Source organism: Notothenia coriiceps, unplaced genomic scaffold, assembly GCF_000735185.1.
Source record: "Notothenia coriiceps isolate Sejong01 unplaced genomic scaffold, NC01 NC01_scaffold00035484, whole genome shotgun sequence".
NCBI lineage: Eukaryota > Metazoa > Chordata > Actinopteri > Perciformes > Nototheniidae > Notothenia > Notothenia coriiceps.
Genome location: NW_011368185.1, coordinates 130142 through 153562, shown reverse-complemented (window position 1 = coordinate 153562; position 23421 = coordinate 130142). Strand labels below are relative to the sequence as shown.

The following is a 23421-nucleotide window of genomic DNA, read 5'->3' as shown; positions in this document are numbered from 1 at the left end:
ATACTGCATCAGATGATTTCTATCCGCAGACAGAAGAGCTGAAAGGAACAATGTAATCCCTGTTTGAATAACAAAATATCACGTTGCACAACTCTCCTGTCATGTGCTGTTTACAAGTGTTTGGGAGGAATAAACAACATTTATCAGGCAAAGACGATGCATCTTAGACCTTGTTTGGCTAAAGAGAAGTTATGCGGCCTGTTTTAAATGTATTTAAATGTTTGGAATTTGACTATAAAATGCACCTTATTTGTTTAGAATTAGTTTGAGATGTTCATCAGGACAACAAGTGTTCAATCAAAATCAGATTGAACACAGAGGCTTCAAAGTAGTAATCAAGTCAGGAAATGAACCTTGAAATCTGCGCTGTATATACTGCTGGCCCATTTCCATGGTTACACCCTGTCCTTCACCACTGTTTTCTTTTATTTTGTGCTTAAAACAGATTACCAGAGGCTGATGACAGTTGCGGAGAGCATCACAGCCTTAATGTTCCCCTTCCAGTGGCAGCATGTGTACGTGCCCATTCTGCCCGCCTCCCTCCTCCACTTCCTGGATGCGCCTGTGCCGTACCTCATGGGTCTCCAGTCCAACGGGCAGGATGACCGCACAAAGCTAGAGCTGCCACAGGAGGTATGAAACACACACTGCTGTCTTCCCATACTGAGTCTAACCCTCTTTATTTTGACTAAACATAACCCTTATATTAATAGAGTACTGTAGATCCTAAAACTGAAAATAAACCCCTCTTCGTCATTAATTTTCTTTGAGTAAACAAACATGCACACACTATATTCTGCTAGTGTTTTATTTAAATCAGAACAAGCAAGTTTATTTCTGTTATTCTGCATAGGTAAGGCTTTCGTTGTACTGCTGCTGACACAAGCCTTGGTGGACAGTTTCTCTTCTCCTCACGTGTCTGCTTTTTAAGCTTAGTCTTCAATTTCGTTATTAGGAAGATTCACATTTTATACATAGAGGAAGTGCGTAGAGAGTATAATGTGCTGTCAGACATGTTGAGTAAATCTAGAGGGAAATCCGAGGGAATCCTAAGATATCTAAATATAGGCATTGTTGGCTATGTAATATTGTGTTTAGGACTTATTAGCATTAGCACAATTTGACTTTTAGGACTATTGGCACCGATAATGTTAGTTTATACCCGTTGTCTGGCATTGTAGGCTCAAAATATTAGTTTTTCAAGCTTAATAATCTTGTTCCTTTTCTTTTTCTAGGCTAACTTGTGTTTTGTGGACATTGACAACCACTTGATCGAACTGCCAGAGGAGTTGCCACAGTTTCCCAACAAACTGGAGTTTATTCAGGAGATCTCGGAGGTGCTCATGTCCTTTGGCCTGTCTCCAGAGGGAAATATTCACTCCAGCGACGGCCAGGCCAGGTACCGAGGCCGTCGATCTGTTGACATGGTCTCTGACAAGCGCAACGGCAACCTGTCCTCACCCCTCAACTCCTACCTGCTGAGGGAGAATGAAACTATCGCCAGACTGCAGGCTCTGGTCAAGAGGACGGGTGTCAGCCTGGAGAAGGTGAGCAATTAAGTCAGCTTATTAAAAAATTGTCCAGCCAAATATATTTTTAGACATGGTTGTGCCTTGATTTCAATTTTAAAATCACATTTTGAAATTGTAGATGAATAGTTTCAATAACAAATATAATACAATACACAAATTGAATAAAATAAGGTTTTAAATCCTTATATTTAACAGCTCCATTGCAAAGCAAATAACTTATCAGCGGGAATTTATGTATTCTTATAAATGTGCAAATGTTTTGCTATCCTATCTCAATCAATCAATGTTACTACATGAATTGATAAGATACAAGGCTTAATGTATTATTAATAGATATAAAATAACCTAGAATATTGCAGTAAGGTATAATGAACAGAAGGGGGAGCCCTTCTGTGCCGCTCAGTGGACTAGATAAAGTACAGACAGAAAAAGGAGAAATCTTAAGTTGACTGTTTTTCATTATAACAAATATTTAAACATTTTGGAAGAAATGCGTTTAATTGTTTAGGTATATTGATTATCTTCATATTTTAACAATTATGGCAATAATATCTTTCCTGACATGTTAAGATAAGTCCCATTAGTTTTGTTGACATCATCATGAACAGACAGCTGACCCTCACAGAGGTGTGGAGTGAGGATTTGCTCTCCTTCTAAGAGACTTCATCTCTTCCAAACATCAAATCAACCTTCCTCTGAAAGGCTGCCGGTCAATGATGAGAGAAACCCTTTATAGACACTGACATCAACAGATGTATTTGGCATCTGTACAGCCTCGTTTGGCCTGAGTGTCTCACAAACAGTGTGAAGAAATACTCCCTCTAGAGGCTTATTGATGGATGAATTAGCTGCTAATTAGAGAAAGCCTAATCAGCTTACCAGTGGCCAGCATTAGCTTTCCATGAACGGATTAGCTCCTCGTCTGTGTGTAGCTTCTCAGCCTTGAGGTCGGACCCATTTAGAAATATTCGTATCTAAAGTCACTGCTAAGTTTGAATTAAATAAACAAAGCAGTGATTGAAATAATTATTTGTCATCAGTCAACGTTATTTCACACAATGAGTGTAAATCCAGTGTTGGTGTTATTGTAGCCCCCTAGTGCTGGCCTCTGTCCAGCTGACCCACTGACATGCTAAAAACAAAACTTGTTTTTAGTTTACTTTAGATTACAGACGTCTTCCTTTCCCATAACCCTGCTGCTTAATCAGTAGCTTGTGGTAACAGTCAGATAAGATAACATCTTCTGACTACTTTCTCACACTCAATTTCCTGTTTACCCTCCTTTCCTTATTTTGGTATTTTCCCTGTCTGTTAATGGATGCCATCGCATATCAGCTGGAGGTGAAAGAGGACGCCAGCAGTAATAAGGACTCGCGGGTCCAGTGTGATGAGGAGGAGCTGAAGATGCACCAGATTAACATCCACGTGCGCGAGGTCTTCGCCAACCGCTTCACCCAGATGTTTGCAGACTACGAAGTGTTTGTCATCCAGCCGAGCCAGGACAAGGAGTCCTGGTTCACCAACCGAGACCAAATGCAGAACTTTGACAAGGTAAAATGCTGTAGTATATAGTAAGATGCTAGGGTATTCATTTTCAGTTAAATGACATTAAGTTTCACCCTTTAATTTGTGTGCAGGCCTCCTTCCTGTCTGACCAGCCCGAGCCCTACCTGCCCTTCCTGTCACGTTTCTTGGAGACGCAGATGTTTGCCTCCTTCATCGACAGTAAGATCCTCTGTCATGACGATGAGGACAAGGAGCACACGCTCAGGGTGTTTGACTCCCGGGTGGATAAGATTCGTATGCTGAACGTCCGCACGCCCACTCTGCGCACCTCCATGTACCAGAAATGCACAAACATTGAAAAAGCAGGTAAGGAAAAAAAGATCAGGCCTTAAAGTCATTGAAATATTGGGGATTTCACAACAATAGGAAATATTTTGAAATCAGTTGATTGCTTTGCCTCAGTTTTGTGGACCCATCTTTATTTTTAAATTAACAAGTTTTAACATAAATGAACCTGACCCCAACCTGAGGGGAACTGTGATCCATTTACACTGATAAATCCACAGGTTTTAGTTTAAAAATGAATATCTTAAAGTGGACCTATCATGCTATATTTGAATAATATAGTGTAGGACCATACCTATATAAGGCATATTTATACTTTTTATTTTTCAAAATACCAAACAGATCATGCATTTTAGCCATTCCTCATTTCGCTCAATTTAACACTGTCTTTGCATGGGCTGATTCTGTGAGAACAGCACCATCTACAGGCCAGGCATATGTACTACAGCGTCTCCAGTGCTTTCGAACGGCAATGTCCGTGGCTGTCTCCTCCTGATTGGTGGAGTTGGTCCAATAGCCGTAGCGCCACGTCTGTGACGTCATAGAAGTGTTCAAATCTGGATCAGTCTGTATCAGATCCGTTGCAGCCCCTTTTTAAGAGATTTGGGTATGGAGGAAAATAGAGAGGGTTTTGTTTTCTGACACTTGGTGAGTTCCCTGGAACACCGGGGACACATATTCATGTATAAAAGACGTACAAAAGTGCATTTTGCATGATAGGTCACCTTTAACTATAGTTTCTTAACTAGAGACAGTACCTCTGTAAAATACCTCAAATGTTTTCTCTTTGGTTAACTGATGATTAATGTCTTGTTTGCAGACAACCTGCTAACAAAGCGTTATGAAAAGCTGATGTTGTCGCTCCTGGACCTCATGCTATTTGGCTAAGAACGACAAGACTCACCTTTGTAATGTTTGCTCTCATTTCCTTAAATCTCCTCAGGTGGCAGCCCTCTGAAAGTGTGTGCAATGCAATATGTTACATACACTCATAGCAGATGAGACTTCCTTTGGACTTGCCGTCATACAAACTATCAATTAAACTCGTAACACTCTTGAAAAGAGTTTTATTATTATATATATTATATATATTTATTATTATTTCGACTTATCTCTCCTCTAGAGTCCTCTGTAAGATCCTTATTGCATTGCATACCTGTCAGTTTTTACAAAGCTTGGTGAACATCCTGTTATTCAAAGCACTAGCACTGATCTTTATGGTGGTCATCTGACAACCTTTAGCATGTAGGTCAGGAGTGTCAAACTTAATTTCATCGCAGGCCACATTAGAATTATGGTTGCACTCAAAGGGCCGGTTGTAACTTTAAGACTATATAAATATATAATATATATTAAATAATGTATTATATTATATTATTGGCTCTTCATTGGATTATTATCAGTTCTGGTAATAACTTCTGTAGTGGCTTTTTCTTATATTACTTTATATGGTAAAACCAAATGATGATATTATGCTGAGAAATTGTTTGGTCAACTCGACCTGTTGTGTCACACGGTAGCTTCCTGCCAAGGTCGTACCTGAAGAATGCGGCTCTTGTTCATAACAGTCAAGAGGAAGTGTTATCTATTTTTCTTCTCTGCACAGCAACAGTCCTCTATAAATCACACACACACCTTTGCCTCTGCGTCCACTCCTGCAAACCTTTGTATTTTGCATGACTGTACCTACAAGCTTGTATAGAGAAACTACTAAGACAACTCTGTTTGCTTTCACCAGTTTATTATTGATTACTCTCACTGTACATCTTTACAGTATTGACGAGGTTAAAATATCCATGACACTTCATGACACTTACGTCTGAAAGCAGAAGTCTAGGGCAAATACTTGAAAGCAAATATTCACCAATTACACCAATTGTATTGTATATTATATTCTTTGCAAGCTCTTGCGGGCCACATAAAATGAGGTCGGTTTTGGCCCACGGGCCTTGAGTTTGACACCCCTGATGTAGGTGAATGGGTTATAATGTATTATTTTCTGTACGTGTTTGCCCTTCATCTTGTGCAGTTGTTGTACATGTTCTATTTATCTATTGAGGTCTATTGTATTTTTCTCTTTATTCCTGCTTTTGTTCACACAGCGCGTGTGGGTGGGTTGCTAATCATCAGAAAATCACTGTCTAAAGCTGCTTTCATGGGTGACTTTAAAGAAAAAGAAAATATATTCTGAACCTTTTATTCTTCTTTTGATTCTGTGGGTGTTTGGGAGGTAAAGTATTTTTCTATCTCACTTGTTCTCTTTCTTCTGAACTGTCCGTCTTTGATAAATAAGACAAATAACAGATTTTCGTCACAGTTACAACACAATGAGCTTCAGAAAATATGACAATCTTATTCAAATGATAGATGAGAAGATGAAACAAGAAAAGAGGAAAATACTTTATTTCTGCCAATGAGACATTTTTGTTATTTGGTTCCCTGATAATCATCCTTTAAATTCTTCACTTACCGATCCAAAATGAATAATTGTTTGAAGAGATGACAATTCATGACCAGATGATCTCATGAATTGTAAATTGTTAATAATTTGACTTTTTCTCAAAAATCAAAGACATGTTGTGCCAAGGACTCCTAATCTCTCGCGACTGGAGAATTAAAGCATTGATCATTGAGCCAAATTCACGAAATGCAAAGGAACATTTCTGAATTCTGCCCCCGCTCATACATCTCCTCCGCAGAAAAAGCCATCGAGATGAGAGTCATAAAGATCGACCACACCGCCCTGCACCCCCATCTGCTGGACATGAAGATCGGCCAGGGGCGCTACGAGCAGGGCTTCTTCCCCCGACTGCAATCTGAAGTGCTCTCCACGGGGCCCACCACCAACAAGTGAATATCTAACATCACTGTTCCAACTAAAACTGTACAATTGTTAAAATTGTATTTTATATGAACCTTTAACATCTGTGTTTATTAGATTTGTTTGACTATTTCCATAATCTTATGATTAAATAACATGCCCAACCCAAACTGGTTTAAAATGCATTATATTAAGAAAAAGAGACCAGACAAAAGAGGAGCAACATACAAATAATACTAACCAAATAAACCATCGTAGTGTTTAAACCAGGCTTTAGAAGCAAAGTTAGCCAACTTAAACGCATTAAAATATAAAAGCCATTGTCAGTCCATTAAAACATTTCTGGATTTTGAATTGATATTGAATTTAATTCAGATATTCTTAGCTCAACATACTAATGACAAAACGGATAAATATGTCATCTTCACACAACTTGCTTTCGTTCTGGATGTTTTCAAAACGGTCACCCTTAAGGGTCAGAGGAAGGATTCCTGTGCCCAGCTGCACTCCATATTACATCTGAGCTTAGAGGCTGTTTCTCTATGTTTCTCTATAAAGATGTTTAAAGATGTGTTGTTTTGTGTCACAGATGGACCAAGAGGAGTGCCCCCGCCCAGTGGAGGAGGAGGGATCGACAGAAGCAGCACGCTGAGCACTTAGACAACGACCAGAGAGAGGTGAGGGTCCCCGCAGTGTCTTCTTCTCTCAGCTCATATTCACTCAGATTGAGTGCCTGAACTCTATTGTCTTTTTTCATTTTGCATGACCTTTTCTGCTTTATTTTGACTGGCTCTCACCATTTTGTCTGCCCTCCCACCCCCCTCTCACACTACTGGCCACTTTTCTCCGCCTCTCTTTGCACTCACATCACTCTCAGCATGTAGAGTGTTTGTTTCCGGAGCTGCAGCTCCTGCTGTTTCTTGACTACTACTGGCTCTCGCAGTCCTTCAAGCCCTGTCTAAAGTCGGTGACTGTGGACGTGGTATGTGTTGGTAGTTTGTGAGGTCTTCACTGGGGCCACCATGACACTTTCCACCCATGTGGTCTTTAACCCCCTCTGCTTCCTTCTCCACCACCAGCTGAGCTTTACCTGATAATCCGTGTCACTTTCTGGAGCATGTTATCTTTGAAAAGTCATGAGAATGTAATGAAGCCAACAAAGTACAATATAATCAATACATTTTGTTTTATACCTTGATCATTTAATTGTAATAGACTTGATTCAATAAATATTTGTGTTACATTAACTGTGCATAATGATAATAATATTAAAAATAGTTTAGTTTCTTGACAAAGTTAGTAAGCGCTTTACAAGGCAATGCAAGTAGTATTAATGGTAGTATAGGTGAAAATATACATTTAATTTTCCCTGATTGATCTTAAATGGAGAGTCGAGTTTAATATAAGTTAACCTGCACAACTTCTCAAATGCTTTCCCAGCTTATATTGTGTACTGATTTGATGTAAAAAGTCTGGGTTCACAGTATTTTGTTCCTGTGGTAACTTGTGTTACAGCACATTCAATTAAAGTCAGGACAGAAAGATAAAAGTACAGCCACCCATTGTCATGTACCTCAATTACCCGTCACAGTACAGACTGACTGAACTCCTACAGCAAGTAATCCTGGCTTCTCGGTTGTGTGTTTCTCTGTTTCATTTTGTGGTTAGCTAACTCTCTCTCTGTCTTTTTCTAGAAGTACATCCAGGAAGCCAGGAACCTCGGCACGACCATCAGACAGCCCAAACTGTCCAACCTCTCCCCGTCTGTCATCGCTCAGACAAACTGGAAATTTGTGGAAGGACTGCTGAAGGAGTGCAGGAACAAGGTTTGTGTCTGATAGGCTGCAGTTGATCAGTGTGTTGTGATCTCTAGTGCATTATTTCAATTCAGATAATCTTTGTTATTTGGAGTAATAATCAACGTTTTGATGTCTGCATTTAGTATTCCAAATATTAATCATTTTTGAGTGTTGAGGGCTTATATTTTATCCTCTCAGTACTTGGTAAACAACAGTCAGCAGAACATAATGTAATCACAAAGAATGACAGATTATTTCACTGAAATATCAATAAAACTTGAAAACATTGCAAAACCTTTGTGTAAATATAGATTAGTCCTCTGATGTTTTTCCTTCTGCCCAAAAAGTAATATCAACATTTACTAGTCGGAAATAAGTACACAATAGCTCACAAAATAAAAATGTTCTTGATGTCAGCAGAACTTCGAGTAGCTACAGCATGTGTGTTAGTGTTTGTGAGTTCACGTGTGTGTTTCTCTGCAGACCAAGCGTATGCTGGTGGAGAAGATGGGGCGTGAGGCCGTGGAGTTGGGTCACGGAGAGGTCAGCATCACCGGTGTGGAGGAGAACACTCTGATCGCGAGTCTGTGCGACCTGCTGGAGAGGATCTGGAGCCACGGGCTGCAGGTCAAACAGGTCGGGAAAGAACTGCGTCACACTGTCACCATCTCACATGATTCATCCTCCACGCCTGGTGGACATGTAGCGTGTTCTCAGCACAAATAATGACACTAGTGTATGTTTTCAGGGGAAATCTGCCTTGTGGTCCCACCTGCTGCACTATCAGGAGAGCAAAGAGAAGACTCCAGGTTGTTTGGGCCCTCCAGGTAAATACTGGTATCACCTCATAAACAAAGTTCATTCACACAGTTAGTAACACAATTGCAATAACAGAGGCCTTTTCTTTTCTCCACACCAGGTTTCATTCATGATGTGGAGAGACGCAAATCTGACAGTGGAATATCAGCCATGCCCCCACTTAAGGTTTCCCTAATCCAGGATATGAGGTGAGGAGGACTGCAGGTTATTCAGATTTTAACTGATGAGGAACTCCATAATGGAATGAAGTAGAAGGATTAGAGTTGCAAATAGAAGTGGTTGTATCAAGAAGTCGATCGACAAAAGGAAACAAAGAAATATAGAAGTTAAAGTCCTTTTTCATCTAAAAATGAAATCAATTATAGAGCTTTTCTCTGTTTTAGGCCTATATCATATTAAACTGAAAATCGTGTTGTAGGACGGACCAAACAAGGCACTAAAAGACATTTATTTCACTATTACCTGACATTTTTATGGACCAAATGATGAATATAGAAAATAATCAGCAGATTAATCAAAAATACAAATAATTGTAAGATGCAGCACTAAGATGAAGTCTGCCTTGATTTCATATATTCAACCCTAAGCAGATTGTCTGTATTAGCTGCTTGGCATAACCATAGACTGTAGAAGAATGTAAGTTTGACTGAAAATGCCCTCTTGTGGTAAAGTGTCAACCAACACCTGCCAGGAGGTATCTATGATGTTTGTAGTGGGATATCCTATAAGGATAAATAAACAAATTGCATGTTAATGTTCACATACAATTTCACATAATTATACAGAAAATATACAGATATTGGAATACATAAACAACCTACACACATTCAAGGGATTTTTAAGAGCAAATTTGAAAGCTGAGATTCTCAGGCATTTCTTCCCATAGTTATGGTGCTGTTACAGAAAAAACATCCCTATTTTGATGGGGCATTCATGCCTTTATAAGATAATAGACAGCGATATATGTCACTGTAAATGAGCGAGGACATGACATGCAGCACCACCCCAGACCCCGAGGCCAACCTTGTGCCCCAATATGCTCCAATTCTTCAACTCTAGTATATTTATATGTATAAATCACTTCGTCTTCTAGTGACCCTGAGAGCTCCCGCAGTTCACCGGCATGCTGTGAGACCTGTGTGTGTTTGCATGGGTCCTCGTGTTATTTACCATTCCCAGCCAGAGTTGAGGAGTCGGGGCTCATGTTGCTAGAAGGAGGCACAGAGTTCAACTGCACGTTACTTCCAGCCTAATTACCAGAGCCCCCGCCCGCAAGTCTGACGGAGAAAGGGAGGAGGGGTCAGCTCAGGGCACAAGCACTCATCTCTACTCTGCAGACCCTCCTCCACACTCAACGTCTGACACCATGACCGTAGACACACTCTCTGTCACAGAGGCAACCAGCAGCCTCCCTTAATGAGCTTTAATAATTGATCATAATGTCTTTGAAATATTTTACAAAACAAGTGAGTTATTATATATACCAGTATATAATTTCTCAAATGTTTAACCTTGTTTTTAACCTCTTTAGAAGTAAGGGCAACACTCCTACCCTGTGTTTTCTAACAGGTAGCAACAATAGTGCCAATAGTCGATGTTTTCCTCTGTTGCCATGGAGACAACGACTGAAGGAAACTGGGTTACTTGGTGTGAAGCTGAAGACAGGGAGGGGGAGGGAAGAGCTCTTAGCAGAAGCAGCTTCTGGCACAGGTGGAGTGGAAGGGAATGTGTCTGGACATCAGAGGCCCGACGGGGGCTCGGAGCGACGACACGACACCACGTCTGGCTCACAAATGCCACGACAGTCTAACCATGTGTGTTAGACTCTGGGCGGGTAATGTTGGGGGTATACAGATTCAGAAAGATCATTTAGATATTTAAATATGGAGACATGTTATATCTTCCAAAATAGTCCAAATTATTTCTTATATAATTTCCAATAGTAAAAACAAAAATGATATTTATTTATATGCTGCTCATAAAGCTCTGCAAGAAAGAACAGATCCATATCACTGTATTGAAATGAACACAGGTATTACAAAAAAGATATAAAAAACACAATTTTAAAATATCAAATAATATCAATGATGTAAATAGATTAATTCAAATCTAAATCATTAAGTTTTAAACTATCTACAACTTGTTAAATTTGTAATCAGAGTTTGTTCGAAACCTTTGGTAAACAACCCAAGAAGGCTGCCTCAACTTACTGCACACGATGTAGTACCGAAACTATTTGTTTGATTATCAATTATCTACCAAAATTCCACTGGTTGCAGCTTTTCAATACCGAGGATATGCTGCTTTTTGTCAATAAAATGGAATATCTTTGTGTTTTGTCATGTTGTTCGGACAAAAACAAGCTATTTTCTGGCTTTTACTTTGGGACAATAAAGGCTATCATTTCATAACACCACAGAATGGTGCAGTGCAATTTATAAATGTATTTATAGATGAGTAAAGACACTTTTCACTTGTTTTTATGTGTAATGTCTATCCGCTCAATCTGTAATTTTATTTGCAGACACATTCAGAACATCAGTGAGATAAAGACAGACGTGGGCAAGGCCAGAGCCTGGGTTCGCCTCTCCATGGAGAAGAAGCTGCTCTCCAGACACCTGAAGCAGCTGCTCTCAGAGCACGAGCTTACAAAGTGAGCAAAACAAAAGTGAAGCTTAAACTCTAAAGATCGCTTCTGGCCTCCTAAATGTTCTCATCATGACCTTGTTTCTGTGTTTGTGGAGGATTGCCTGTCTCATATGAAATGAAAATGATGTGTTATCCACCCATTTATAATACATTACTCTTTTGAAATTGCAAAGCATAACACCGTAGTTCACCGCCACATCAATAATTAACAACTTTCTTCATAATTGATATCTGGGTGAGGGGTAAAGTGGGTCAGGAGGATTTCTGTCTGCCTTTGTGACCTTGCATGACACTTTTCATTTTGTTTTCCAAAATGTAGTTCTGTCATCATCAGGTCATGCTGACATTGTTGGTGTTCTGTTGGGCAATGTAACTATTTAAGAAATAAATAAGATGTTTTAATTTGCGAGTCCAAGTATTAATTTCTACTTTTACACTTTTCTTCCTTTAGAAAACTGTACAAGCGATACGCCTTCCTCCGCTGTGATGACGAGAAGGAGCAGTTTCTCTACCACCTCCTGTCCTTTAACGCTGTGGATTACTTTTGTTTCACCAACGTCTTTACGACCATCAGTGAGTTGTATTTTGAATACCAAACAGCCCTTCAACTCTGTCAATAAACTACCTGTTTTACTCATGACAATTCTCTGCTCTGTCTCCCAGTGATCCCCTACCACGTGGTGGTGGTTTCCAGTAAGAAGCTGGGGGGCTCCATGTTCACGGCCAACCCCTGGGTTTGTGTTGCTGGTGAGCTTGCAGAGACCGGAGTCCTGCAGGTCCCCAGAAACACTCTGGAGATCACTTTTGAGGTTGGTGAAATTCCACATTATTAAAACTTAAGTCTTTATTTAGCTTTTTAATTCATAAATGTTGATGTACATTCAAACAGTGTAGGAACTACAGTAAATAGTACCATCAGAAAACATGTGGATATTACTACGATACATACAAGTGCTTAAAAGAGCAGACAGGTTTTAAACAAGCCGGCTGTCGAGCCTGATATCTAAACCACATCTGGCGCATTTTCACTGCAGGGCCTCGCACGGCTTAGTACGGTATAGTTAGGCCTTGGTAGGCCAGGCCCACTTTATTATGGCGCAATTAAACTGCAGCGTGTAGTAATAGTTTGAAAGTAAAACTGAAACTGAGCAGAGCTGAAATGTCAGCATTAACACTTCATTGCACAGAATAATGTCAGGTCAGTGTTGGAATTAGACCCAGGGCTGAATGGTCGCCATAGACTGTATATATAAAAGTGGTCGCCAGGCTTGAAACGAGGCATCAAAATAGGTTGTTGTCTTGTGATAAAAAACCTGTATGATCATCTAACTTTATATTATATCAAATAAGTGATCAAAATGATGACCAAAGCTATGAAAATAAGACCAATGTTTAAACACAGGAGTTATTCTTAAATTAACAATATGAGTTGAGGTCTTTTTTTGACATCACCATGCTTTTCTCTCTTAGTGTCAGAACCTGGGGAAGCTCACCACGGTGCAGATGGGTCACGACAACTCGGGGCTCTATGCTAAGTGGCTCGTGGAGTGTGTTGTTGTCCGCAACGAAATAACGGGGCACACTTACAAGTAAGAGCGTCTTTTCAGCTTCATCTACTGTGATATTGTCTTGGCTGCGCAGTTCTTAAAGTTGATGTTTGCTGTGCAGGTTCCCGTGTGGCCGCTGGTTGGGGAAGGGTGTGGATGACGGCAGTCTGGAGAGGATCCTGGTGGGAGAGCTGATGACCCCCAGCTCAGAGAATGATGAGAGGATGTGCCGCACCCCCCCAATGCAGCAGTCCCCTGGGATGATGAGGAGGTTTGTCACCATCTCGCCAAACAGCAAACCAAGTAAGTCACTCAACTTCACAACCATAAAATGAACTGCTAGATAATAAGTGTTTAAGGACTTTTTGTTATATTCTAGTTGATGTGTATCTATCCAAGTTGAGATTCAATTGTTATCTTAAAGAATTGGACCACCGTCTGCCCCCTTCTCACTAATGCTTGCAACCTTGTTCTTAAAGGTCTCCTAATAAACTATGCTTAGGCATATATTATAGGTCTCAGATATATAAAAAAAACATATCTATGAAGTGTTTTGCTCAAAATACCAAACGGATCACCAATTCTAGTCATGCCCTTATACCCCTCTATTTCAGCCCTGTTAGAGAAGTGCTGAATACGGGTCCGTAGCTTTATTAAAAGTATTGTTATATCCTGCTTCTTTACACATACTCTCTCCAGTACAGCGTTAGCTCTGAGTGTTAGCGGTGCTTGCTAATGTAAACACGGACCATATTACTTCCAAAACACGCATTGTTTCTGATAGCGACGTTTCTGATAGGGCCGTAGGTGGCCAGCCCACATTTTCGATATTACGTCATATCGGACGCAAATCTGGATCAGCTCCGTTGTACCCCCGTTTTTAGAGATGTGGGTAAGGAGGAAAAGAGAGAGGGTTGTATTTTCGGACACTTTGTGAGTCTACTGACACACCAGGGACACATATCTATGTATAAAAGACATCAAAAAGTGCATTTTGTATGATCGGGGGGACCTTTAATGCCTTCACAATGACAAATGTATTTGAAAATGTCCCTTTGTGTGCCAATATTGTCTCACAGCATTTTTGTTTGCCTTTTTTCTTCTTATCCAGAGTTAAACACAGGTCAGATCCAGGAGGGAGTGGGAGAGGCCATCAATGGGATTGTGAAACACTTCCACAAGCCGGAGAAGGAGGTGAGAGACGCAAGTCTAGACGGGCCCCAACATGTAGTTCTATTATTCATCACAAATGATGAAAAGCTGCTTAATGCTCTGGTGGTTCCAAAGCCCCTCTGTTAGTGTGGGCTACGTGGAGGGTTCACATTGTTGAAACATATTAAAGAAGACTGGTTTCAGAAAGAAGACATTTTACTTGATCCCTTTTCTTAAAGGCATACAAATATTTGTTTCTGTCATGAGGGCACTGATAATCACACTAACCATGATAATTACTACATATTAAGGCACAAAGGATGATTATTATAATTCAGAGGATACCAATTGTGACTGCTGATTATAGTTTTTACTATTTATTCATTGTGAAGGCAAGGTACAAAGTATTCTTACAGGGAAATCCCCCTCACTCTTCTTTACTCCACCTATTTACAGAATATTGAAGAGAGATTTGATTTTAGTGAACATAACTGGATCGAAGAAGCCATCAAATATTGAGTCTAGTTGTCATATTTATCAGAAAACACCACATTATTATCAGTTCTGACTTTTGTTCTTTCTCTCCACAGAGAGGCAGTCTGACCCTTCTCCTCTGCGGGGAGTACGGCCTCGTCTGGGCTCTGGAGCAAGTTTTTCAACATGGTTTTAAATCCCCCCGACTCTTTAAGAACATTTTCATCTGGGACCTCTTAGGTAAAGACTTAATGTCATTACTCACTTACAGTATATTACTTAAGCCATAATGTGATATTCCTTCCAAAACCTAAATTTTTGTGTTATCAAACATTGTTTAGATTTCTTAACATTTAAGTATCACTATAGAAACTGATTTGTCATTTAAACTGAAGTTTCTGTACTTTAACAGAAAAGTCACAAGTGTACTTTGAAAGTGCGGAGCAGCGGGAGGCGACACCAGATGAAAACTGGCAAACCCGAGTGCGTCACTTCAGCCGCTTCATGCGCGCCATCAACAACACCTCCAGAAACATCGGCAAGGACGGGAAGTTCCAGATGCTCGTCTGTCTGGGGGCAAGGTATGTCCACAGACTCATATTTAGATCAAGTGGATTTTTTTTTATATTGTTAAAGGAAGTTTAGTCTTCAGGATAGATGCGTTGAAACCTGCATACTAAACCCAATACTAAGGCTCCAGAGTTCCCCTCCTGAGAATACTAAAGACTTTGGGGTGTTTGGGTAGCAGGTATTAATGGTGATTATAGACACGTCAGCATCGTAACCCCTTAATGCGCAACCATAAATCAAGCTTCAGCTTCAAAGACACTAATCAATCTGTCTTGCTGAAATGTCTTTGGTTACATCACTGAACCCCTAAGTGATGTGCATGCTTCGCTCCGTATGTGACACATCATCCTGACGGGCAAGGAGTCAAACAAAAAGTATTTCTCCTTTAAATGATTCTAGATATTTAATTGTTTTTCTTAAGATCTTCCTGTGTTGAAGATGGTTCTGTGTATTGTAGGTGTAGTGATGCAGTGCTTTTACCATGTTTCTATATATGACCCCTCTGTTCAAAATAGTTGTACTGCAGCAATTTCTTAATCAATATTCAATAGTGAAAAAATGTATGGCCAACCATTTAGATACGAGATGAGTTATTTTCATCTTTTAAGTCGATAATACTTGACAATCCTCTGCTTAATACAATTGTTTTGGAATGTTGGTAATACAACAGAAGGTAATTTGAAGAAAAGGATTCAACCATCATGAAAATAATCGTTTATTGCAGCACCATATATTTCAACAGGCCTTTTAAAGACATTTTTAAATACAGATGAATATTCTTCACATTGATATTAGCTTTATGATATAATGATAATATGATATTAACACTCTCATAGTTCTAAATTGTTATATATTGAAAAGTTGCAACAGGCAATACATGTTGGAAGTCTCCAGTGTTTTTCTGTTATGTTGAATCCACACACGTCTTCTTCTCTCAGGGATCACTTGCTGCATCATTGGATCGCTCTGCTCGCAGACTGTCCAATCACGGCTCAGATGTATGAAGACACCGCTCTGATGAAGGACCTCTCGTTGGTAAACTCTCTCATTAGAGTACTACAGACTCTGCAGGAGTTCAACATCACCCTGGAGGCTTCACTTGTCAAAGGTGTTGGTATCTAAAACAAACCAACTCCCCACCAGGACGATCACTGGGGACCACTAAAAAGAGTAACTGAACCTTTTTTATGCAGGAAAAGACTTGAACAAAAGACATTTTCTGGCTTATATTAAAGCTACTGTTACATTTGCCATATATTAAGTGCAATGAGCCTTTCAAGATATGTTGTCATTTTTATCCTTGATGATGTGGCCATTAGATGTTAAAAATATGTTTTCTATTATGAACCATCCTTTTCACATTATTGACAATGACCTACTTGTGCTATAATGTTTTACTGAAAGCAAAATATTTTCATTTTTATCGTGAACTGCTGACAATGGAAATATTTGAAGGAAAGCAACGATCAAAACTGTTAATATATTTTCAGAGAATAAAAGTATTATTTTGTTAAATCAGTGAAGTTGCTTGCCCTGTTGTCAACTCAGATTCAAATGTCATAACACAGAGCTTAAAGCAAATGATGTAGAAGTATGCTTTATAAGTAAGTATGTGTTTGACAGGGGGTTTGTAGTGTAGAAAATGATTTATCTACATGTAAACAAAAAGGCTGTTACATTTGGGCTTTCCTTGAGAAATGTACTAGTGTGCAGATGTTTAACATGGAATACCTATAGCAGAGAAAATCATCCTTTTTGCATGATAAAAAGACTGTGTGGATTAACCCTGCATCCAGTGATGACCAGTGTATTCAGCTGGATGAGGAAAGTACCCCAAGTCTTTTGGCTTTTTGTGTTTGTAAAACAAGTCCTCGAAGACACGCTTGAACCATTTTTCTGTGCAAAGTTGATCACAATGAAAGCCTTCATGTAAATACCTTCAACCCTTTCCTCCATCATCATCCCAGCTCTCACACTACGTCTGCCCTGTTCTCTGAATAAAAACAGTGTCGTGATCTCTGTCCACTCTTCGTGATGAAGGATGATCTCCTGCTTCACATGTGAGGAGGAAAAAGGACAGCTCCTTCCCGCTCCTGATTTTGTCATCATGGTTTCTTGCTATGCAATATCCACAACAGAAAATTCAACCCTCCTACAAACTCCATACCGGGGTGTCTTGACGTGTTAACGGGCCCTTCTCCGTTACATACTTTGAACTGTGCAGAACAAGAGATTTAATATGTGAAGGACTTATTTTCTGTGCCAACAATGTCTGGAATAACTGTGTTGTACTCGTCTGTGTACGACCCACACATGAGCATCTTGGGAGATATATATTTTTGTTTTCCAATACTGTTGTACATTTATTGAAATAGCTGTGTAATGTAGTGTTTACTAAGTGAGCAACAGTGTACAGTGTAAAAATATATTAAGAATAAAGCATCATTAATGCATTCAAGTGGATTAAATTGTATAAGAGTCAACCAGTTTTTCATGAATAGATTTAAGTTCTACATGTGCCTTCTCATCTGAAAAAAAAGTGGTTCAAAAAATGCACATGCCGACTGTAAATAAAATATACTAAATTGTTTGGATAAAACCATTGGACAAAACAAGCTAAATTGATATGTGAAGCTTCAAAACAATGATGATTTTGTAATCTTTTTCTTCGATTTATTTGAACAAACAAGTCATCAAATAATTATAATAACTAAGTTCTAATGTGAACCCTAAATCAAATGTTCTCTAAAGTTTGTCTTCAAAAGCAAAATATCCCATAAAATAAAAAAACTAACTAGTGCCAATCTAATTATAGTCACTTTTGTGTCAAATAATTCAGTTGAAAAGTAACACACCGATTTAACCGTATAAACGCTGTTGAATGCGCTTTCTCAGCTGAGAACATGTAAACAAACTCGTTCGCGCCATGTCATATAGCTGTGCTTCTTTAAAGCCTTCAACCAGGGGGTTTATGGGATTTTGAGTTTAAGGGAAAGCAGCTAACAACTGTGACGGCACAAAGATCTCCCGCTCATTTACTACGCTTCCCGTCATTCATATCGTGTGAAGAGTACCGAGGACAGCAGCGATTGGTTAAACCCAGGTTCAAACCCAACGGCTGCACTCCTTATATGGTCATTGTACACCCGGCCCTTTCATTCATGCTAATGATATTCTAATAGACAGCTGTATGCAGTTGTAGTAAGAGCATGCGCAGTGCGTTCCAAGAATACGGCGAAGATTCAAAGTTTTTGTTCAGTAAGTGCAATTTTATTTCTCTTGTAAAGGAATGATATTTGTAGTATTTTGCTGGTTTTTTATATGCGAAGAGACTGATGGTATGGTGGTGTGGTCGTAGCTTGACGTGAGCGTGTGCAGCTAAATGTGTAAAGACTAACCGACAATGGGATAACATGGAAGTGAACGAGAGCGTGGCGTGGTAATGGTAGCTACGTCGGCTAGCTAGCATGCTAACAGCTAACAACAATGAACCGTATCTGCCGCTCTAGCGGGCAAAAGTTTGAATTTAAAGGGAATGATGTATTCATTGTAACTTATCTGTATTTTATTATAATCCCGACAACATACACGAATTGCACTAAGTTGGGGATTGTGTGTTATTCGGACACGGCGTGTTACACATATTTCAGCCCCGGTAGCTTTTTGTTTCTTCACTTCAGAAAGCGCTGCTGCTGCCCGCTTTTTGTTTCGAGTTTCCCGTACAAACAAATCCTCAACTGAGCAGTATGTTAGACCAACCATTTTAATTGTTTTGAGAATGATAAATAATCAACATTTCCAATGTACTGGCTGTTGTTCCGAAAAGTAACATAAGAACCAGTTACCGTAGTAAAGCGCTATGTTGTGGGTGTGGAACGCTTACCGTGTGGTGTGAATGTGTGTAACGTTTGGGAGCCTGCATCCGTTGCTACCGCACCAAATGTAACACGATTGGTACTTACGTTTTTTTAATTCAACACAACTTAGTAAGTTTTAAGCGTTTATGAAATGTTAGTGTTGTATTTTTTGTTGTTTTGGTGTTCCCGCTACTTTGCTTTGAATTCCATAAAATAGTTCGACGTTTTTCTTTAGCAAAACGCTAGTTCAGTTGTCAATGAACCTCAAATACAACATACTGCTACCTCAAATGTGAGTTTCATACAATATTTGTGTTAAAAAATGATGCGTTAAGAGTGGTTTTGTTTATCTGTATGTGTAGGGACCGCCCCCTTCTCGGTAGTAGAAAGCACAACTGACTGCACCCACGGTGATATTACAAAGAGATTTAACGATCGTTCTGGTTTACTTTTCCAGATTACTGCCATAACCAACCAACAAACGTAATATGTTTGGCTTTCACAAGTCAAAGATCTACCGGAGTAACGAAGGCTGTTGCATCTGCAAGACCAAGTCCTCCAGCTCACGCTTCACAGACAGCAGTCGATATGAAGAGACATTCGAGCTCTGTTTTGGGTAAAAGCTCTCATTCATTCAATGTTTGGTTGTATTGTGTCATCCTGTTTTCCCTTTCATTGTGTACATTAATAAAATAGGAATTTGGGTGACAAGTTTTAAGCAATACCACTTTATTACTTTTTTTAAAGGCTGTCAGAAGATCGTGTTGGAGACATTTGCAATGCCTGTGTGTTGCTGGTGAAGAGGTGGAAGAAGTTACCAAATGGCTCCAAGAAAAACTGGAATCATGTAAGTCTCGTCTGCTAAGAGTAATGAGAATCAAATGTGTCCGACTGTCACAAGAAGGCTTTATATTGACCTGATGTTTCACCTGACCTGGCTCAGGTGGTGGATGCAAGAGCTGGACCAGGCTTCAAGATGACCAAACCCAAGAAGATCAAGAACAGTGATGGGAAGAAGAAAAGCAAGCTAAAGAAGCTCCACAAGTTAAAGAGACTAAGTAAGTTGTTTTAAATATATTAGCTTATAACATGCATGTGTTGTGAGATTCTTTTGGGTGATATAAATAGATTTGAAACTCGCCAGATATGGAATATTTGTTGACAAAAATACAAGGGCATGTTCAACGAAAAAAATTGTGCTATATCAAAATGACACAATGCATGCAATCTCACTCTATGTAAACCTTGGGTGTGTTATGGATGTCTGTTTAGCTGGGCCAAAAATCACTGCTTTAGCAGCATCTTGTGGATCTTTGGGTTTGGTGACTAACTGATATTTTTTGGTTTTCATCTAGGCGGAAACCAATAGCCAGTTAAAAGGGGTGAATAAATGATTGATTAATTAAAGAAAACATACAGATTCTGCCTTTTCGATGTGATCTCGTTAGATGCCAACGGCAGTTTATTATTCTACCATTTTTAACCAACCTTGTTTGGGTATTGGACTGTTGTCAGACAAAACAAGCGGTTAAGATGTCTTTACATGGGTTTAAGGAATTTGTTTGGGGATTTTACTATTTTCTGATTTATTTTTTTTAGAAACAATTGTGTTAGGAAAAAATCTCCTAAATTTCTAAAAAGCATTTATTTTATTTCCCTAGCTGACTCAGATGCACTCAGCACCACCTCCAGTGTGTCTCCTGCCCAGTCCCCCAGTTACAGCAACCTATCAGATGACGGATCAGACATCGAGTCCAAACAGAGACGCCCCTCTACGTCCAGCTTCTCTTTTCTGGACCGTTCCTACTGGAAAAGGTGCGCACTCATTAATCCGATTTGAGTTTCACAAAGTAACAGGACAAATGTTTTAAGCGATTTTGCACCCTTTGAATATCATCCATAACTAAAAGTCATTCCCTTCCCCATGTTTTAGGCAAAAGGTGTGCTGTGGGATTGTCTACAAGGGGCGGTTTGGAGAGGTGATAATTGATCCTCGTCTCTTCAAACCCTGCTGCAGTTCCAAAAAACTGGCATCCACGCAAGTGGCTGCACACCTTCCAGACACACTTCCTCCACAACTGCCAGAAGTCATCAAAGAAACCTGGTGATTGCTTTTGTTGAATCCCCCTGTCGGGGTATCCATGGCATCCTCCTGGATTTGTCTCCAGTGGCAGACCTCCTAATTTCCACTCTCCCAACTAGATTAGTTATTTAGATATTTCTTTTCTATGTATTGTTCCTTTTTTATATGGGTATTTTTTAACTTTTGTATAGAGTTGATTTCTTTTCTTTTTTATAGAAAGCAAAAAGCAAAAAAAAAACGTACACGGGCATTAGTGTTATTTATAGGCTGCGGAAGCAAATTGTGTCAAGGCTCCATTTTTGATTCAAATTGTTTTGGGATATTTTGTATTAAGTGATCAATGTTTTGTAAATACTTTGTCAACTTTTCATACATATCAAGACTGTTTTATTATTTTTCATAATTTGTCTGATTGTCAGTGTGTGTATGAAAGCCACCAGCTATTCTAATACCAGCTTTTTTGTCTATGTTGAAGTGGCTCTTCAACATGTTGCTACAACGTTTTGTTTTATCCGTTTGTTCCATATGGGCGAATGTGTGAGTCTGTAGAATTGTTAGTGCACAGATAAACGGTTTGGTAGCCCAGGGATAATGATTACAACAGTCCTCTATGAATTTAATGAGCTTTTAATGTCTGTGTATAGATAAGAACATTTTGACATTGTCACATCTTGAGCATGCTACAAGTTTTAAACACTCCGTTTTGATTTTTCATCAATTGCTGGATAGATGTGGTTAGATCATGCATGCAGTACATTCCTCCGCCCTTTGAAATGACGAAAGTAATTTATTTATTTCTTTTGTAAAGCCTCCAATGAAATGAAAATGCATGTTGTAAAACAAATGGATTTTGTAAATACACAGTATTTTGGCTTCTGGTACAACCACACTTTTTTTCAACTACAGGAATAGCAAATCACTACTTCCTTGAGAGAAAAAAAATGGTGTTTGTTAGTCTGAAAGGTGCTGAAAACAAGTACTTTTACACTTAACCAGATATTGGGCTTGATCTCATCCCATCTCATTTTGTCAGACATATTTCTGTAAAGGTTTTTTCAAAGCTGTAGCCTATGCTCTTCAGAATTATGTGTAAACTGCAGGGAACAGTATATTTAATCGCAGCATCAGGGAGCTGCAATAATCCTTTTTTTGTTTGATTTCTAATGGCATGCAACGGTCAGAAACTGAACCTTTTGTTTGTTAGAGAAAATGTGATTGCCATGTATTTATCTTCAGAAGCAATTGTCAAAGTTCAAACTATGCAGACATTTTGAATGTGAGAAGTGCTCTGGGGCGGTCTATCACACCTGCTATTACAGTATCAAGTGATAGATCCTTATTCAACCAAATTGACTTGTGAACAGTATCCATTAATTTAGCAATATTTAACATTTTTCTAATCAAAATTCACAATTGTCTCAAGATATTTCTTTTGTATGTCATGTAAAAAATAATGCTCAGTTAATTGCACAGTTTAAGCCATTGTGCGTACTGTCTGAATATCATACTGTAAAGACACGGTTTCAGTTAGCTTTTTTGCATTAATGTAAGCAATACCAACTTCATGAATTGACAGGCAATGCTCTGTAAAGTTGCTTAATATATAAACTTTTCTGCGGCAGGGTAGTTAAATGCTGAACATGTTTTATCATTATAATTAAAAGGAGAAGTGCTGCTCCCTTTTAAACTGGGAAATAAGCTTGTTTTTGTCCTTAGGGAGTTGCCATATTGTTTTTGCGAGGTACATTTGGGATGTGAGGTGTGCCTTAATGAATTACCTGACCTTGTCATGATTCTCATGTAATTTATATTTATTTATTGCAAAACCTTTTTTTAAACTGACATTTTGATAACTGGTATAGAGCCTTTTCAGAAAGTCTTTTTAATTGTGTGCACTTCCTTCGAACATGCAATGTAGATGTTTTTAATACTTTTTTTGTATACTGTACCACAAAGTAGATCTGTAATAAAACATAAATAAAAAGCTATATTGTGATTATTTTGTGCGCCGATAGGTGGTGCACAAGAGCTATATATAAGTAAGGCAGATATTAATCAACGAGGTAATGCACATTGAACACTGGAGCAGTTTTCTGTCGTAACACTATAGGCCTACAGGCTAATTGTGTTTTTTTTTGTATAAAATTATGCGACTCAATTAGCATTGTGGTTGGAGAAGTTCTATTATACATCTTGCATAATGTATTGATATGGCTTGCCATCTGCTACTCGAAAAATAATTGAGTCTTTACTTTCATTGTTAAGCT

At 39.0% G+C, this 23421-nt stretch overlaps 2 protein-coding genes across 3 annotated transcripts in view; both read left to right on the top strand.

The window, feature by feature from the left end:
* Positions 1–17668, top strand: part of dennd5a (DENN/MADD domain containing 5A) — a 31729-nt gene extending 14061 nt beyond the window's left edge. For both annotated transcript variants that reach the window (XM_010791491.1, XM_010791489.1), the window contains 19 exons: positions 446–633; positions 1236–1547; positions 2868–3083; positions 3170–3404; positions 6083–6233; positions 6794–6881; positions 7899–8030; positions 8487–8639; positions 8752–8830; positions 8923–9010; positions 11347–11475; positions 11923–12044; positions 12135–12280; positions 12942–13060; positions 13140–13321; positions 14130–14212; positions 14761–14884; positions 15057–15225; positions 16153–17668. In XM_010791491.1, the coding sequence (XP_010789793.1) occupies positions 446–633; positions 1236–1547; positions 2868–3083; positions 3170–3404; positions 6083–6233; positions 6794–6881; positions 7899–8030; positions 8487–8639; positions 8752–8830; positions 8923–9010; positions 11347–11475; positions 11923–12044; positions 12135–12280; positions 12942–13060; positions 13140–13321; positions 14130–14212; positions 14761–14884; positions 15057–15225; positions 16153–16336 (2900 nt within the window). In that variant the 3' untranslated portion in view covers positions 16337–17668. The remainder of the gene's footprint in view (positions 1–445; positions 634–1235; positions 1548–2867; positions 3084–3169; positions 3405–6082; positions 6234–6793; positions 6882–7898; positions 8031–8486; positions 8640–8751; positions 8831–8922; positions 9011–11346; positions 11476–11922; positions 12045–12134; positions 12281–12941; positions 13061–13139; positions 13322–14129; positions 14213–14760; positions 14885–15056; positions 15226–16152) is intronic.
* A 705-nt stretch (positions 17669–18373) lies between these two features.
* On the top strand, positions 18374–22295 carry sinhcafl (SIN3-HDAC complex associated factor, like). The gene is made up of 6 exons (XM_010791488.1): positions 18374–18472; positions 19529–19687; positions 19819–19918; positions 20015–20129; positions 20733–20886; positions 21005–22295. Exons 2-6 carry the CDS (start codon positions 19560–19562, stop codon positions 21177–21179), a joined length of 672 nt encoding a protein of 223 aa, XP_010789790.1. The 5' UTR covers positions 18374–18472; positions 19529–19559; the 3' UTR covers positions 21180–22295.
* The last annotated feature ends 1126 nt before the right edge of the window (positions 22296–23421 follow it).

Coding starts and splice junctions, on each gene's coding strand:
- sinhcafl (XM_010791488.1), top strand. CDS start 19,560: ATGTTTGGCTTTCACAAGTCAAAGATCTACCGGAGTAACGAAGGCTGT. Junction 19,919..20,014: donor CCAAGAAAAACTGGAATCAT/GTAAGTCTCGTC, acceptor GACCTGGCTCAG/GTGGTGGATGCAAGAGCTGG. Junction 20,130..20,732: donor CCACAAGTTAAAGAGACTAA/GTAAGTTGTTTT, acceptor TTATTTCCCTAG/CTGACTCAGATGCACTCAGC.